This window comes from Hevea brasiliensis, chromosome 17 (genome assembly GCF_030052815.1).
Source record: "Hevea brasiliensis isolate MT/VB/25A 57/8 chromosome 17, ASM3005281v1, whole genome shotgun sequence".
Classification (NCBI taxonomy): domain Eukaryota; kingdom Viridiplantae; phylum Streptophyta; class Magnoliopsida; order Malpighiales; family Euphorbiaceae; genus Hevea; species Hevea brasiliensis.
The window spans coordinates 13,945,990-13,962,841 of NC_079509.1; the positions used below are offsets into that span (position 1 = coordinate 13,945,990).

The window sequence follows — 16,852 nt, forward strand, 5'->3', positions numbered from 1 at the left end:
GTCTACAAATTTCGGGCCGCATGCACTGCACGAAAAGTCTCCGAATTGGGCCGAGGTTTTGGCTAGCCCCATTGTCGACGTCCCAGCGCGTTCAAGTCGGAATCGCAAAGGTAAACCCAACCTTGTTTTTTCTTAATTTTCTAGTGCTTAAAGATGGTTAAAAATCCTTAAAATATTCGTGGTAGCTTAGAAAATTACGATTCTTTTGCAATAGCTTAGTAATATTGCTAAGGATCGCGAGGCAAAGTTTTATAATTTTTAGAGCTTGTTTGGGGTTTTGCAAAAATGATCAATAATAAGGACAAAATTGAAATTTTGCGTATTGTGATGAATGATCGATTTGATGGGCCCAGAGGGGTGTGTGATATGATTGAACTGTTGATGTATGGATTGTGAGTATAGAAGTGCGTTTTTAGCCCTTTTGCGGGTTGGGTAGGTCCTAGGTATAGGGAGACTCTGGGATTTTCTGCACGACTTAGGGCGTGCTTGATCTTTTCTTTGTTTGTATTGAGTCAAATTTATTAAATAGATGTAATGTAATTGTCGGTGAGCCGGATGACCTTCTTCCTCCGCCACCCACAGTAATTTGTCGTCAAGTCTGTGAGTAAAATATTAATTTTAATTGTAATTTCGATATTATTATATGTTCAGCATGCCCATGCATCACTTATATGCATATATTTATGTAGTTAAACTCTAGGCACGATTTATGTTGCATTCATAATCATTAATGTGCCATGAGTGTTGCCGTGGTAATTTGGAGCGGTGCGTGCGTTGGCGTGCGTGTGATGTGGTGTGGACTATGGATAGGACGGGGTAGTCACGGCTTGAGTTCTTGGCGGGACCCGTTCCTTCGAGGGTAGTCACGGCTTGAGTTCTTGGGACCTCGATTTGGTTTATTAAGCGAAAGTCCGCTTGAGTTCTTCACGGCACCAAGTTGGATTTAAGAGAGTCAGATAGGGATCGGCTCCCAATATATTATGATTGATGCTACGAGTGCGTGAGTGCTCCAAATTACCTTTTGGTGCTATGATGTGAATATGATGTTGATGTTGCATTTCACTCTACGAGTGCATTAGTTCTGAGATAGTTATAGAGATTATGGTTAAAATTGATATTTTACTCTCTCGAGTTGAACGCTCACTCTGTTCAAAAATTTTTACAGCCACAGGAGGATATTTTGTTCAGGTTAACTCGCTTTTCTACCTAGCAGGTTGTTTATCAATATTTTGTAATTTTAATTACTCCTTTAATTTCCGCTTTTGTTAGCATTAATTATTTGAATTTGGTCTGTAATATTATTATCATGTTGGACCTGTAAACTAAATATGCTATGCATGTTTGATGGATTGGATGAGGGAGCTGAGCTCCCATTTATTTTATGTTGATGAGTATGTGGAGGGTGAGCTGAGCTCCCCAAATGACTATATATTGTGTTTACAGGTCGGGTGAGTCGAAAACTCCCCGTTGGTAAGTCCATTTTATGGCCTGACTGTCCGCTTTTTCTTGAAATTGGGCCCAAATGGGCCTCAGCATTGGGTAAATGAACAGTTAGGCTTACTACGGGCCTCGGGAGCTTTAGGCTGGCCCAGGTCCTAGTGCCGGTCCGGCCCATAGGTTGGGTCGTGACAAATGTGTTATCAGAGCTTAGGCTCCAGATTCTTAGGGAATGTTGTCTAAAGTGTTGGGAAAAGTCTAATAGGAGTCACATGCGGAAAAATAGGGTCCCTATTCGTCTTGCATTGTCGTCTTTGCTTCTAGTTTCTGCTTCATATATTGTATGTAAATATGAGTCTATAGAGCTGTGCAATGTGCAGTTTTGAATTTTGTGGGCTAATGCTGCTGAATTTCAGGAAAATGCGTAGCTTTAATTGACCCAATTATATTGTGCCAAAGCAGCTTATGTTATTTTTTCTTTCATAACAACACTTATATAGTTAGGTCATCACTTAAAACCCTTACCACATATCACATTCTGATTGGCTATAGCTTTAATTGACCCAATTACATTGTGCCAAAGTGTCAAACCTGTATTTAATCTTAATTTTAATCATTTTACATGATTAAAAGACATTTAGTAAGCTTATGTGTAATGCCATGTGTCACTATCTCATAGTGACACATGTCACCTTGTGAAATGATCAAAATGCCCCTGTGTCTTAATTTTGAGTTCTCAACCCAAAATAATTATTTCTCTTATTCTATTCAATTTATATCAAATATAAATTAATTAATTAATCTCTATTAATTAATTTCTCATTAATTAAATTCATATTTAAACACTTTAAATATAAATTTAACTTATACTATACATCTAATAATCTAGATTTGGTTTCAAGTAATGTTAGGGACTTTACAATCTAATTGCAAACCAAACCTATTTAATTAATCAATTAAACTATTTATTTAATTAATTAAATCATATTTAATTTGGTGATTACTTGTGTACTTGTGTGACTTACTAGGCTCATCACTAATTGGCAATGAGACATGATATCATCAGACTCTTAATATCATCAGACTCTTTCTTACCATAAATGATTTCTCTAAATCATTTTATGCACCTCATAGACCATGGTTAACACCTAGCATAGCATGCCATGGTCACCCAATTAGCAATAAGGTTTACCGAACCTATAATCATATATTACCATGTACTAGAATCTTTCTGTTACAAAATTCCAATTCGAGCTGGAGTCATGGTTTATGTCAAACTTCATTTGCTATGAATATTATGTTCTCTTTTAATTCCAGTTCTTGATTAAAATATTTTCTTAGCAGAAACTCTTTTCTAATTAAATCTATTTTTCCTGGTCAGGAACTTGAAACATTAAGAACAATTAAATAAATATAGGATTTTATCCCTATTTACTAAGAGAAACAGATTCCATCTTGATTAACACTTACCTCCATATATAATTGGTAAGAGCCAACACATGCCCATATACCCATACATAGTACAAGTATGAAAGCAGTATCAAACTCAAACCACCTATATACAAGATAACTGTGCTATTTCAGGTGTAAAGATTATATGCATTGATATGATTTATGACAATACATTGACAATAGTAAACTCCATGACCTTATCATAAGTGTCACTGGTTCGGCTTACTTATTATGTATAAGTGTCTATCATGTTTGTTATATGGCATGAGACTCACCATTCTATCTTATTTATATCTCATATAAATAACTTGGGAACAAACATGAATACAATCTTTATGGATAAGTCATGTCCTTATTATGAAGTATCATCGATTGTGAACCTATTTATGATACTTTGTACTAGAAATACTGTCACTCATATTCTTAACAACTTAAGAATAGAATTTCTAACAAAATATCAATGTACCTTTTCTATTACATATAAATATATTATGTAAACGGAAAAGTGAAAATACCTTTTATTAATAAAAACATGTACAAGATACATACTAAATGATATGCTCTAGGGCATACTACTAACAAGATGTCCTAAGTCGTGCCGAAAATCCATCAGAGTCTCCCTATACCTGGGACCTACCCAACCTGTAAAATGGCTTAAAACGCATTTCTATATCCACAAACCACACACCCACAACTCAATCACATCACACAGCCCCTCCTGGGCCCATCCAAACAGTCAACAATCATAATATAAAAAACTACAGTTTAGTCCTTATAATTAACCATTTTGTAAAAACTACCCAAATGAGCTCTAAAAATTCTAAAACTTTGCTCCGCGGTCCTTAGCAACATTACTAAGCTAATGCAAAATGAATCATAATTTTATGAGCTACCATGAATATTTTATGGATTTTTAATTCAATTCAAGCACTAGACAATTAAGAAAAGTAAGGTTCGGGTTTACCTATGCCGATTCTGACCTCGGAAACGTGCTCGGGAAGTCTAACAATGATGGGGTAACCAAAATCTCAACCCAATTCCAAGACTTTTTCGGTAGTCTGTCTGTCTGACCAGAAATTTACAGGCCCAGGCAACCATTGAATTTCCTCGAATTGAAGGTACCTACACGAAGCCCACAACACGGGAGTTAGTACATAACTTTTACAGAATTTTCTAAGCTCATTTAGTATTCAGAAAAACACTAAGAAGTTTAATGGGATCCACCGAACTATTGTTAGAACTATTATTGAGAAAATTAATTTTTTAGATATAGTGCTTAAAGGTATTCAAAAATAATTTAAAATTAAATTTGATAAGTTTTAGTCATAAAAACTCTAAAATAACAAAATAATTTTTTTAATTATTTTTTTAATTATATTTAAAATAGAGTTTTTATTCAAAAAAATAATTTTAAACTTCTTAACGTAATATCAAATAATCACTTAATTCAGTAGTTAAAAGTATACTGTTTACTTAACAAGCATTAGATTTAAGTTTTTAATTTTTCAATTTAAAAAAAAAAAGCTTATATATATACAAATTGATTAATATAATCTTTCAAATTTAAAAGTTATAACTTGATTTCGACATGATCCGGTGCTAGTTACACACTCAGGTTTAACTTTTCTCTCATTATATTTATTAAAAGGAAAATATATAAATGGATTGAATAATTAATTTTTTGAAAATATTTAAATATAAATTGAATCTGGAAGGTTTGCAATTTTACGATTTTTCTTTCCTCGCTTCTAGCAACCCAAAATGCATATAAATTAACACGTTAAAAGTCTGAAATACAAAAGGGGAAAAAAAAAAAAAAAAACTCTATTGTCTTATCACACGCATCATTTGGTCTAAAAGAAAAATTAACTCTTCACCATTTTTCTTCCAACCATCAAATCGCAATAAGGTAAACCAATCTAGAAAAAGCAAATCATTTTTTCTATGAATTTATTTTATTTTTATCAAATTTATTATAAATTAAAGTCATAAAATATATAATAAATTTTACATATTTATATTTTTAATTAATGATTAGTTTAATTTAAATAAAAATTTCTTTATATATATATATATATATTAAATTAATTAAAGAAAAAATAATAAAAAAAATCCCAAACTTTCCACTTTTTATAATCATACCCTAAACTAAAATTTTTTAATAATTATATCATTTACTTTATATAACAAAACAATTCTAATCTCACCCTATGGTTAATAATTAATAAGCACATATAGGAATAGTAATAGATTAAATATTTATAGGATATTAAATCTAATCAAATTTTAATAATATAAATTCGATTTGAGCAATAATACTCATAGCAATTTAAATTATAAAAAAATTATAAAAAATTAAAAGATAAAAAGAGTAAATAGTTCCCAATAATATAAAAAGAGATAGGAACAAAACAAACACAAAGAGAAAAAATAAAAAAGTAATACCGATTTAAGATAATAAAATTGTATGGGAAATAATAATAATAAAAAAATATTGTAAAAAATGGAGGAAAAAAAATTCAAGAATAAATGAGGTTATGAACAAATAAGCTTGTTTATTTTATTTCTTGACTCTTTCGTTCACTTTCTCTACTCCTACACAAACTTCAACGTTAATCATTTATTTATTTATTTATTCGAAATAACGTGCAACTAACCGCAGGTGGAATTGTTTCATTATACACAATAAAGGCATAATTGTTAAAATATTTAATTTAATATTTAGGATTTTTTTACCATTTCCCTTAAATTATATCTATCAATTTATGTTGTCGGTGATAATATATATATATAATGTACAAATTTTCAAATATAAATTATAAATATTATAATAACATAATTTTACGAGAATGATATTTTTTTAACAAAATTTCAAGTATTTTTTAATGAACAATGAAACTTATCTAGCTAATAATTAATATCCTTATCTAAAATATAAACTCTTTTTTCCCTTCTCAATCACATTTTCAAATTTTCAAAATTTGAAAATGTGATAATAAAAAATTAAAAATATTCCATTGATATTGGATAAATACAAGTTTTTTAGATAATAAATTCTTGTTGGATAAAATACTCTACTTTATTTTGAATTTATATATATCTATATTATTTTGGATAAAGAAAATAAAAGTATTTTTTATTAATAAAAAACTAACCAAATATTTTTTAAAAAATAATAATATGTTTTTTCCTGGCGGTCGTACCGTGTACGATGGGAAAACTGACCGTGGAGTGGGTTGAGCCTCGACGCTTGAGAATTCTTAATTGAGCGCGAAGATTCTCAGTGGCAATACCTGTAAATGTCAACAATTACGGCCCTTATTTGGACGAAAAATTAGCATCGTAAGTCAAGAGAAACTGCCCTCCTGAATCTGATATATAGCCGACTCGAGGGGCTATTTTTTCTGCCATACGTGACTAATTTCCACGAGCATCTTACTAGCGCGTGCAAGAAAAAAACCATTAAAGGCGTGAGGATGAGGATGAGCCCACCCACCACATTAATGGACAATAGTCATCATCGGAGTGGAGCGTGTAGAGGACGCGCAAGAAGTTAAGTTTTGAAAGACGGGTGAGAGTAACAGGCTGTTGAGTGGAAGGCAATGGCATGATATGCAGGAGAGGAATGGATGGTCATGCATCAAGCATGTAAATATCCCAACGCCATGCCAGCTCATCAGCAAATATCTATTTATTGATTTATTATATATAATTTTTTACTTTTTCTAGCATCCGCCCTTTTAATGCCTTATTTTGACTGCTCAGATATCAGCAGTGAGAGAAAGGCACAGAGAATAAAGAAAAGAAAAGGTTTCATACATTTTGTTTATTTTATTTGATTAATGATTTTTCTTTTTAGTTTTTTTGTTTTTAATAAATTTTTTCTGTGGTTTCCATTGAGATTTGCGTCTTGGTCTATTGCCTGTGCTCCATTGTGTCAGTGAGGTTTAACTATGGTTAATTCTTTGTGAGAACGATAATAACTATCTATTGATGGTTGTCAATGTTCTGAAGAGCGAAATCATAGCCGTAGATTCGTAACCCCTTTTATTTTATTTATTTAGTTATTTATTTATCACACCGAGGGGTTTAGCTGTTTCACTATATTTATCACTAGCTCATTCTTTGGTTTGGCTTTTTGTTCTCTGCTTGAAGGAAGCTAGAACTCGAGAGGTTCTGTGTTCTCAGTAGCGGATTTATGTCGGCTAGTTTTGATTTGGCTTTGATTGGGGCTCTGTCGCAGCTCTGGTTTATTCCTTCCGCTTGTTCAACTCTTTCTATTTGCTTTGCTTCTCTCTGTTGTGGTTTTTTCTGCTATATGCTTCTCTGCTGTTTCCAGCAGAGGTTAAATCTGTGGTTTCCAGCTGTTTCGATGCGTTTGAGACCAAAAAGGTAAGCGGGTTTTGCTACCTTGTTATTTTTTGTTAAACCCATGTTTTATTTATTTATTTTGTAATAGTTTATGTTTTTGTTCGGAATCTGAAAGGGTTTTTGGGGTTTTTGATGTGGTTTTGCAGGACTTGTTCTGGTGTCGAGTGTTTTGGGGGTTTTCATATAAAGCGAATTTTCTACCTTTTCCTGTTCTTGAGAGGGGCTCTCACTTGACGCCACTGTGATATAATCCGACCTTTTTTCGTCTTTCATTTTTCCAGATTTTCGTTTTGTTTGTTAAAAAACAAGAAGTCATTGAGGGGGGTTTTGGCGAGTTTTAACCCATCATTTCCTGATGCCAGAGCCTAGAAAACATCCTTTGAACCCCAGTAAATCCTGCAAAAAAGTCGCTGACACCAAATCAATCTCGCCGGAAGAGTCGAGAATGGAGTCCAAAATGAGAAAAATTCGTGTCATTTACCGTGATCCATACGCGACTGATTCTGATTCAAGTGATGATGAATCAGAGATAAATGTTGAGAGATCGTTTAAATCCAAACGATTCGTGTCCGAGATCAATTTTCCATTCGTTGTCTTTCCTCAGTCAAAAACCCTCGAGCCTGAGAGTTCCTGTCAAGACAGTAACAACAGTGGCAAAACCCCCAACAAGAAGAGAAGGGTTTTGGGTAAAACCCCATCCCCTGCAACAACTGCAGCAACAGCAACAACTGAAACAAAAGTGGCGCGGAAGAAACCTGTAGGTGTTAGGCAAAGGAAGTGGGGTAAGTGGGCAGCCGAAATTAGAAATCCAGTCACCAAAGTCAGGACTTGGTTGGGTACTTACAATACTCTTGAAGAGGCTGCGCAGGCTTACGAGGCAAAGAAGCGCGAGTATGATGCTATGACCATGGCAGCCTCTGAGAAGAGCCAAAATATTTCCATTTCTGTGGCAGCCTCTCAGTCACAAAACAACAAGAAGAGCTGCACTAACCATCATGGTCCTGTTTCCTCAGAAGACACTGACAGCTTGTTATCACATACTTCTCCATCTTCGGTTCTGGATTTGGATATTTCAGTTGTGTCAAATCTTAATGGTGACTCTAGTGATTTGATCAAAGAAGGTGGTTTTGATGCAGATGTTGCAGATCTTGAGTTACCCGATTTGGGTTTTATGAATGAGCCATTGGGGTCGTGCCCAGTTGATGAAGATCTTAACCTGGGGTTGGAGTTTGGTAACCTCATTGATGATTTTGGGCAACTTTATGATGATTACTGTAACATTGAAGATCTAGACATTTGCAAGTTAGACACCGATGAACCAAGCGAGCTCCCTGATTATGATTTTGAGTTTGGCAACGAGGAATTTGCTTATTTGGATGATCTTCATCATCATCAACAGCATCCACTACCCTTCAATATTGCATGCCCATAAGTTTTGCAGCTAGGGTTTTTATTCGTGTTACTAGTAGTTTATATTAAGTTATATTACAGCAAGAAACACGTCTTAGGAACAAAAGATGGGTTCTCTAGATTGTTCTTGTGAGTGAGTTTTAATTTATTTGTTTGTTGAAAGATGGAGGTAGGGATGAGCTCTTTTTTGTAGGGAAAGAGTCCTTTGGGTTTTCCTGTGCTATCAGAGCCGTCCAAGGGATTCTAAAATGTCTTGAGGGTATTCAATGATGCTGGATTTTGAGAGTTTTGGACATTCCCTTCTTTTTCTTGCTTCTGAATTAAGATATGAAATGAGATGAGACTTGTGTGTGATTTAAATTATAAGATTGAATCTGTCCTTACTTATTTTAAGCATTTTTCATGCTCTTCACATTGTGTGGTTAATATTATTGATTATTGTCATTGTTTGATTTGATTATGCCGATGAATAGGTCTCCTCCAAAACCATTAACTACAATGCCCGCATTCTAAGGTCTTTTCAAGTGAGGATCTTTTAGCTGGGATTGGAAAATTATAGTTAACCTAATCTTTAGATCTTGATCCAGAATGATGGTATCATGGGTTGTATTTCTGTGTCTTGTGGCTGCTGATTTTCCTGTTGTGCATGACAGAAAACAGTATATAATTGGATTAGCTATGTTCATACAGTAGCAATTTTGGGTATTTTGATATTGTTTTTGGAATTTTTGTTGAGAAATTTATTTTTTTAAATATATTAATTAAAGAGTATTAAAAATAATTTAAAATTAAATTTAATAAATTTTAATTATAAAAATATTAAAATAATTAAAATTTCTTAAATTATTTTTTTAATAACATTTAAAATATTATTTTTATTAAAAAAAAATAATTTTAACATATGAAACTCAATATTAATAGGACACTTTATGGGCTCCGAGGAGGAGTGTTATTCTAAGGAGTTGTAAAATTCCGGTGGCATTCAAAGCATATCTGGATTTAAGAAAAAGGAAAGGAAAGTACGTAACGTTGAATCTAGAGGAGCCTTTATAAGCTAGCTGGATTCCAAATTGTAATGCCTATCTGCACTTGTCCTTCATTTAACGAAGCTCGTGTAAAGGTATGCCTTTTGTGGCCTTGTGTTTATTGGCACCTGCTTGAAATATTGTGCCTATTGTAATTTTGTGTCCCAACTCAATTATTTACATAAATTCATATTAATAATAAAATATAATTTAACTAGCAGTATTTCTAAATTTGTTAATCTCTAAATTTAACGGTATCTGTACTAACCCTCGCAGTGATACTGACTGGTTCGTTGAACGAACCTAATCAAATTAATAATAAATCATACTTGAAAAATGGGCCCTTCATTCAGCTAGTAGCTTTGTAGCCGATTTAGTGCCTAATTGCTGTAAAAAAATAAAAAAAAAAAAAAAAAAATCTCGATAATTCTTTCTTTTTCATTAAAATATATATATATTAGTAACTATTCTTTCTTCGCAAAAGATATTTGTGGAAGAACAAAATTAATCATAAAAAATATTTTATTTGTCATTTCTTTACAAGATAAATTAATTTTTCGGACTATAAATTTAATTAATGACACAATGAACCAAGTAATCTTATAAATGCAATCTAATAGTCTATCAACATCGGTAGTTGCTATCAATTATTTTGGATTTGTTGCTTGTTTATTTTTCTTTCAATTTTTTTTTATATTGAATAATAATAATAACAATTGTAAAATTTTAAATTTAAAATAATCAAAATTAATTATATAATTTTTTTGTTATTAAATTTGTTTAAATTTATGTAATATTCCCAAATTAATTAGGTTTCTATTCCTTAAAAACTTCTTCTATTAAAAAGAGAATGTTATTTTTTTGATAAAGAAAATATTTTAATTAAAGATAATAATTTTTAGAAAATAAACAGGGCCTAAAATTTTAATTTTTATATTATAAAATAAATACTTAATTAATCAGCTATTAATTCAATAATAATTGGAAGTTGAATATATATTGCGAATTACCAAAAATAACAAAGGTCATTGGAGTGTAGAAATGAATGTCTGTAGAGTTGAATTTTTTCATGAAAATGTAGGAGCACTTGCGGGTTGACATAGTCCAATGGGTGCACCATCGGCAACCCCAGCTTCATAATGCTGTTTCACCCACTACACGGTGATGTGAAACGCCATTGGCTGCAACTCACCATACCACCAAAGTAGAAAAACATCCACATATGCTAGTCAACGTAATATCGTCCCAATAAATTTCTTTTGAATTTTCAGCATTCATTCTCTAAAATTTTCTCCTAAGTATTATTTTATTTTTCTATTACATATATAGGGTAATCTGAATTTTTCAAATTCTTTATCATTGAGTTGTATTTACCATAGTCTTGGATATTATTTTTAATTTTATATAATTCATACTTCTTTTTTTTAATACAAATAATGAAAATGTGTTAATTTAGTAGTTCAGTCTTCATGATTGAATATTTATTTTATTTTATAATAGCTTATGTGTTTAAATTAGGTCGTTTTATATTTTTTTTAAAGAAAAAAAAATCTACATATAAAAAAAAATAAAATGAAAAATTTTGTATGATAATATTAGGTGGGTACTCACTTCCAGAAATAGAAGAATCAATCATAACCTCATCATGTGGTGATAATACCGATCATGTCTAGGATGGGCGTACCAAAAAAAGTAGCATAGGAGATGTCAAGTGCATTTGGGCTTAATCATTCACCTAATTAACTCAGGAAAGCTTAATTAATTAGGATAATACAGGATTGACTCTCTGTTTATTGGTTGAATTTCATTGTCAATTCAGTCCACCCCATATATTAATTATTTTTTTATTTCGAATGCAGGCTTAAATTGACAAAAAGCAGCATCCAACCGCTACACGGTCATCTTTGTTTTTGTGTAACTGGATTTTTTTTAATGTTTCCATGAACATATGTGATGAGCTAACATTGGAATAGAGTCTTATACAGAAAAACAGATCGAGTTTATTTTAATTTTTAAAATTAATTTAAATAAAGAAATATTTCAATTTTTATATTTATCATTTTTGGCTTATAATAATAATAATAATAAGAAAAAAAAGCTTAAAATCTTATAATAAGTCCTAGTCAACCTTCAACTCTAAAGTATTAAAGCAAGGGCTTGGCCGGCCTAATTTGTACGTCATAGTGAAAAAATAGAAAGAAACAAAATACAAGACAAAGGAGATTTGTACGTTAACTTTTAGATCTGGTTTGGTTGATCTAATTTAGTAAAAAGCTTACAATATGAACAGTATTTTGTGTTAGTAATATTCAAACCTTTGAGAAAAAGTTTGCAATTTGTGGTTCCCACTCCCATCACTGCGAAACTTCCTTCAAGAATTTCTTTCTTCTTCTTATTATTTTTTATTATACAATAAATTTATAAATAATCATCCTATATGCCTCCCTACTCACTAACTTTTTCCCCAAGAATGATAGTTCATAAGTCCACATCATCCCTTCTCCATTGAAAATTAAACGTTTTCTTTGTGGAACTGTTTATAAACTTTCCACCGCTACAATCCACCACCATTGGAGATCATTCATTTGGAAAGCAATGGAATGCTATGCTCTATAATTGACTTTTCTAATTCACAATTCCACAATTCTTCTATATATTTTATTTGTCTATAGGTATTTCATAAATTATTGACACCCCTTTCCTCTCCTTAATTTGTAAATATATAAGGGTAAATTGACTTGAGACTTGAATATAATAAGAAACATGGTGATATCACAAGACCAAATCAAACTCTACGAAATGTGCCTTCAACCCCTAGCTACTCTCTCTCTATATATATATCACCAAGAAATTCACTGCAAAACTCTTGGAGGTTGTTTTCTTCTAAAAGAGATAATTAGTCTACAAATATTTTAATTGTAATTATAAAAAAAAAAAGATTATTTGAAATATGAAGAAAAAAGTAAAAAATAAAACAGAAAGACAAGATTATTTTGGTGTGTGTGTATATATATATATATATATATATATTATTTTAATTACATATATAAGATGATAAGATATTCAATATATGTAGTTATCACTGAATCATGTTCGTTGCCATTGTTAATAATTTAATATAATAATTTAATTTATAAATTAATATATCACACCAAAATATTTTTTGATTAATTATACAAATGAAAAAGTGGAAAACACCAATTACTTTTAACTCGTGTAGTCTGAATTTGCAACAGGCTGCTTTTGTTTTGTCCAGAGAAAGCAGGCTACACTGTAGAATCTAATAAATGTTAAAATAATAAAGAATCATCCTACCGCATTGATTAACCTATGCACTTCTCCCAAAAAAAATATAAACAATCACGCAGGAGGAGTGATTTCATTACCAAAAGAAATAGTCCGACGGATCAGAGAGATTGAAGCAACGTTATTGATGGGTTTCTTTGCTATGTCATTTTCCTGATCAGGACAGGTGAAACCAGCAGTTGGGAAATTGGGATTCAAACTGGGACGACTCAGTTATTGCTGTCCAAGTGAGCAATATATCAACTATAATCTAATTTGTCTAAGATGATGGGTGTTAAAAATATTAAAATTTGAATATTAATATCTTATATTTATCATTGAATTACCAATAACAGTAGAATATAATGCATTGCAGCAAACTTGGGTAGGACTTGGAGACGATCCAATGATTCAAAGCCTACGATTGTTCTAATCAATTTCACAACGACGGCTTTATGAGCAAATCAAGGAAAACTCCATAACGTAGGCCCAATTTCATAACCCAGACCAAAAGGACGACCATATTTATTACATTAGCCTATCGGATTACCTAATTCCATAACCCAGCCCAAAAGGAACATACATTATTTTTTTTCTTTTCAATTGCAAGGAGCCAAGGAGCATACATAACATAAACCCAATTGAGCAATCTTGGTGGTTTCCATACTTTGTGGGTTGTTGTCTCCCTCCTGGCTGCTACACCTGAAAACCCACAACAAATTACATACACTAGCTCAAGTGAACCAGACAAAAACTATAGTGGAAATGTACATGGAAAAGTAGGGATATTTGACCCTCAGCATCTCAATTATCTCAGACCAGTGACCTAATGAGCTTGAGCAAACTAGCTACCCTGCCTGATGCTCTCCTATCCTCCATTTGCTAACGTATGAGCAGCAATCACATCGTTTATGTGCACAGGACCCACTGTTGTGTTGGGATATTCGCCTGGCAAACCTGACGAAGAAGTGATCCAAAATGCTCAGATTTTTTTTTCTTTTGCTTTAAATATGTTGAGTGTGCCTTGAATCGTTGACGGCTAACATTTTTTCATAATTCAGTACATGATCCTTGCATAGATATGGCGCAAGATCATCTCGAGGCCTTAGGATTTCAAGCCCTTGATTAAAATTTAATCAGAGGATTCTCCTTTTTGATGTGGGGGCGTAATCCATCACATGTAGCCATGCTTTTAAGCATACCAGAGCTGCAATCAATGAAGAATTAATTCTTCAAATCAACCAAAGATTAAAATTGAAGAGGGCAACAACGAGTGTACTGTTACATTGCAGCGTTTGCAGTGACTCGTTGAGGGTTGTTGGACATTATATCGGTATCTTATTGAAGAGCAGGAAGAGGTCAGCACAACTCGTTTCACACCACTAGCTTTGGTACAGGAAAGTCAGCACATTCAAGTTCCCTTAATGCATGGATCGATCAAAGTTGCCTGCTAAAAAAAATAAAATAAAAAATAAATGAAAAATTATATGACTTAATTACTATATCAAATTACATATGAGCTTTAATTACAAAGTTTTGAATTTAAATTCTCATTAAAATTTATATCATCGAATTACTTCACAAGAATCTTCCATAATTATTTTTTAATGAGCAAATTTATTAAAACGTAAAAATTCTTGAGATTTGCTGCAACAAACGTTTTGGCCTATGTTATTTTAAAATAATAATTTTAATTTATAATATCATCATTGAAAAGTATAACAATAAAAAAAAAACTGAATCTTAAAAATTAAATTTTATTTTATTTTAAAAGGTAACATGCTAAAATATAATTAAAATTGTAGTTTATATTTTCTAATAAATTATGAAGATGAGAATTATTAATTAAATTATAAAAATTAAATAAAATGTTATAGAAAATATTATAAAAATTTTAATAATTTATTAAAAAAATAAAGCACAAGAATGCCTAGATGGGGAAGCCATTTTTGTTAACTCCATAACAAGTTGAGAGGATCAGAGCCGGAATTGATGTGGACCAAAACGTCATTCAGTCAGCGATCAAAGGCAGGCTAGATTGGATAAATCCTTTTTGATTTGGCTTGGGCCATACAAGGAATAGCCTAGCTACACATTTGGTCGAACACGGGCCTAATTATTTAGCTCGCAATTTATTTTAATTTTAAAACCATGGTATAAATAAGGTGAAACGCAATTAGGGTTGATCAACAGGCTGAATCAGATCAGAATTAGAAGTTTAGAATTCGAAGCTAACAAGTCAACATAATGGAAATCATCGTCTGATGCAATAATGAAACCAAATAATTAAAGTTGTCGTGCCCCCAACAACCTCAGCCTCATAATGAATCAAAAACTGTAACCTATTAAGTCATCACCCGTGCAAGAGAATCCCGTACACTATACTTAAAGCCATTAATTTTACACTTAATCTGAAATTGAGGTAAAGGGCTTATTTAATATTAGTTTAAAAGCAAAAAAAAAAAAAATTTTTTGGCTTTAAAAAAATTATAAAAATTATTAATGAAATTTAAATTAGTGATATTAAAATTATCTCCAGCACTATAAAATTTGAATTTGAGCTATTTTTTCAAATTGTATTAAAAAAATAATTGAGAGCAATTTTTTAAATTTAATTAATATATTTTAAAACATTAAAAATTAATTTTTATTCACTTTTTCATTTAAAAAATATGTGAACAAGAATTTTTTTTTCTTCTACTTTTATTTTAAAGTTAAAAAAAAAAACTCTAATTTTCTATAAGTGAACGATCCTAGTTTCTTTTTAAATTGATAACAAGGTACAAAAGTAATAATTAAGCTAGTTGCCATAGTTTCATCATGGGTATTGTGCCAAGTAGCCTAAAGATAAGAGAACAAGACCATTTAATTTTTTACAGGGACAGATCAGCAAACACAACAGGTATCATTTCATGCGTTTGACGAGTACATTAGTATAAATACGGAAAAACAATTTTATGGCTCCAAGTGGGTACTATTGTTGAAATTTTTACAAAATCTTAATTGTTGAGACCAACGTACTTAATTAATTTGTGAAGATGGTGGTTAGGCCGAACAGGATTTGATTGAAATCGGAAAATTAAATTGAATTAAATTAATTTAATTTAATTAATTAAAATTTAAAATTTAATCAGATTTAATTTTATATTATAAAAATTTTAATTATTTTAATTATATTTAATTTAAAAAAATTAATTAAATCAAATCGAATTGAATAATAATTTATATATTTAAATTGAGTCAAATTAAATTAAATTAAATTTTGAATTGATTTATTTTTATAAAAAATTTATAAATTATATTTAATTATATATATATTAATTATTTAATTTTATTGATTAATGGTTATTAGATTAAAATTAAAGTTAAAATTAGATCAAATAATTTAAAAATTAAATTTAAATTAAAAAAATCAATTAAAAATCAAACCGATCACTTTAAACCTAATCGAATCGAAATAGAGCAGTTTTATTTAATTTAATTTTTCACCCATTTCAATTTAGTTCGATTTCTAAAATTTTAATTTTAATTTTTATAATTTAATTTGATTCGATTCGAACCGAAAACTTACCCTTAATGGTGGTTGAAAGCTGGTTGCTTTGTTATTATATGTGATTATTGTTATCATTATTAAGAGAATAATTACATTAATATTAATCCATCTCATTTCAGCATATATATAAATCAAATATATTTTATATTTTTTATATTTAAAACACTTGAAAAAATTTAATTAAATAAAAAATTATGTATTTTTTAGAAAAATGACTTCCTTACAAGAGGGAGTCATATTTTTATTTTTTATATTTTGATAATATCATTAAAATATAAAAATATTTATACATCTATAATATAAATATATATTATTAATT

General features: G+C 30.7%; 1 protein-coding gene across 1 annotated transcript; it reads left to right on the forward strand.

Moving 5' to 3' along the window:
- The first annotated feature begins 6,549 nt into the window (after positions 1-6,549).
- On the forward strand, positions 6,550-9,036 carry LOC110633574 (ethylene-responsive transcription factor ERF119). Its single transcript, XM_021782237.2, has 3 exons — positions 6,550-6,699; positions 7,045-7,281; positions 7,407-9,036. The coding sequence occupies exon 3, from the start codon at positions 7,616-7,618 to the stop codon at positions 8,690-8,692; it is 1,077 nt and encodes a 358-aa protein (XP_021637929.2). The 5' UTR covers positions 6,550-6,699; positions 7,045-7,281; positions 7,407-7,615; the 3' UTR covers positions 8,693-9,036.
- The last annotated feature ends 7,816 nt before the right edge of the window (positions 9,037-16,852 follow it).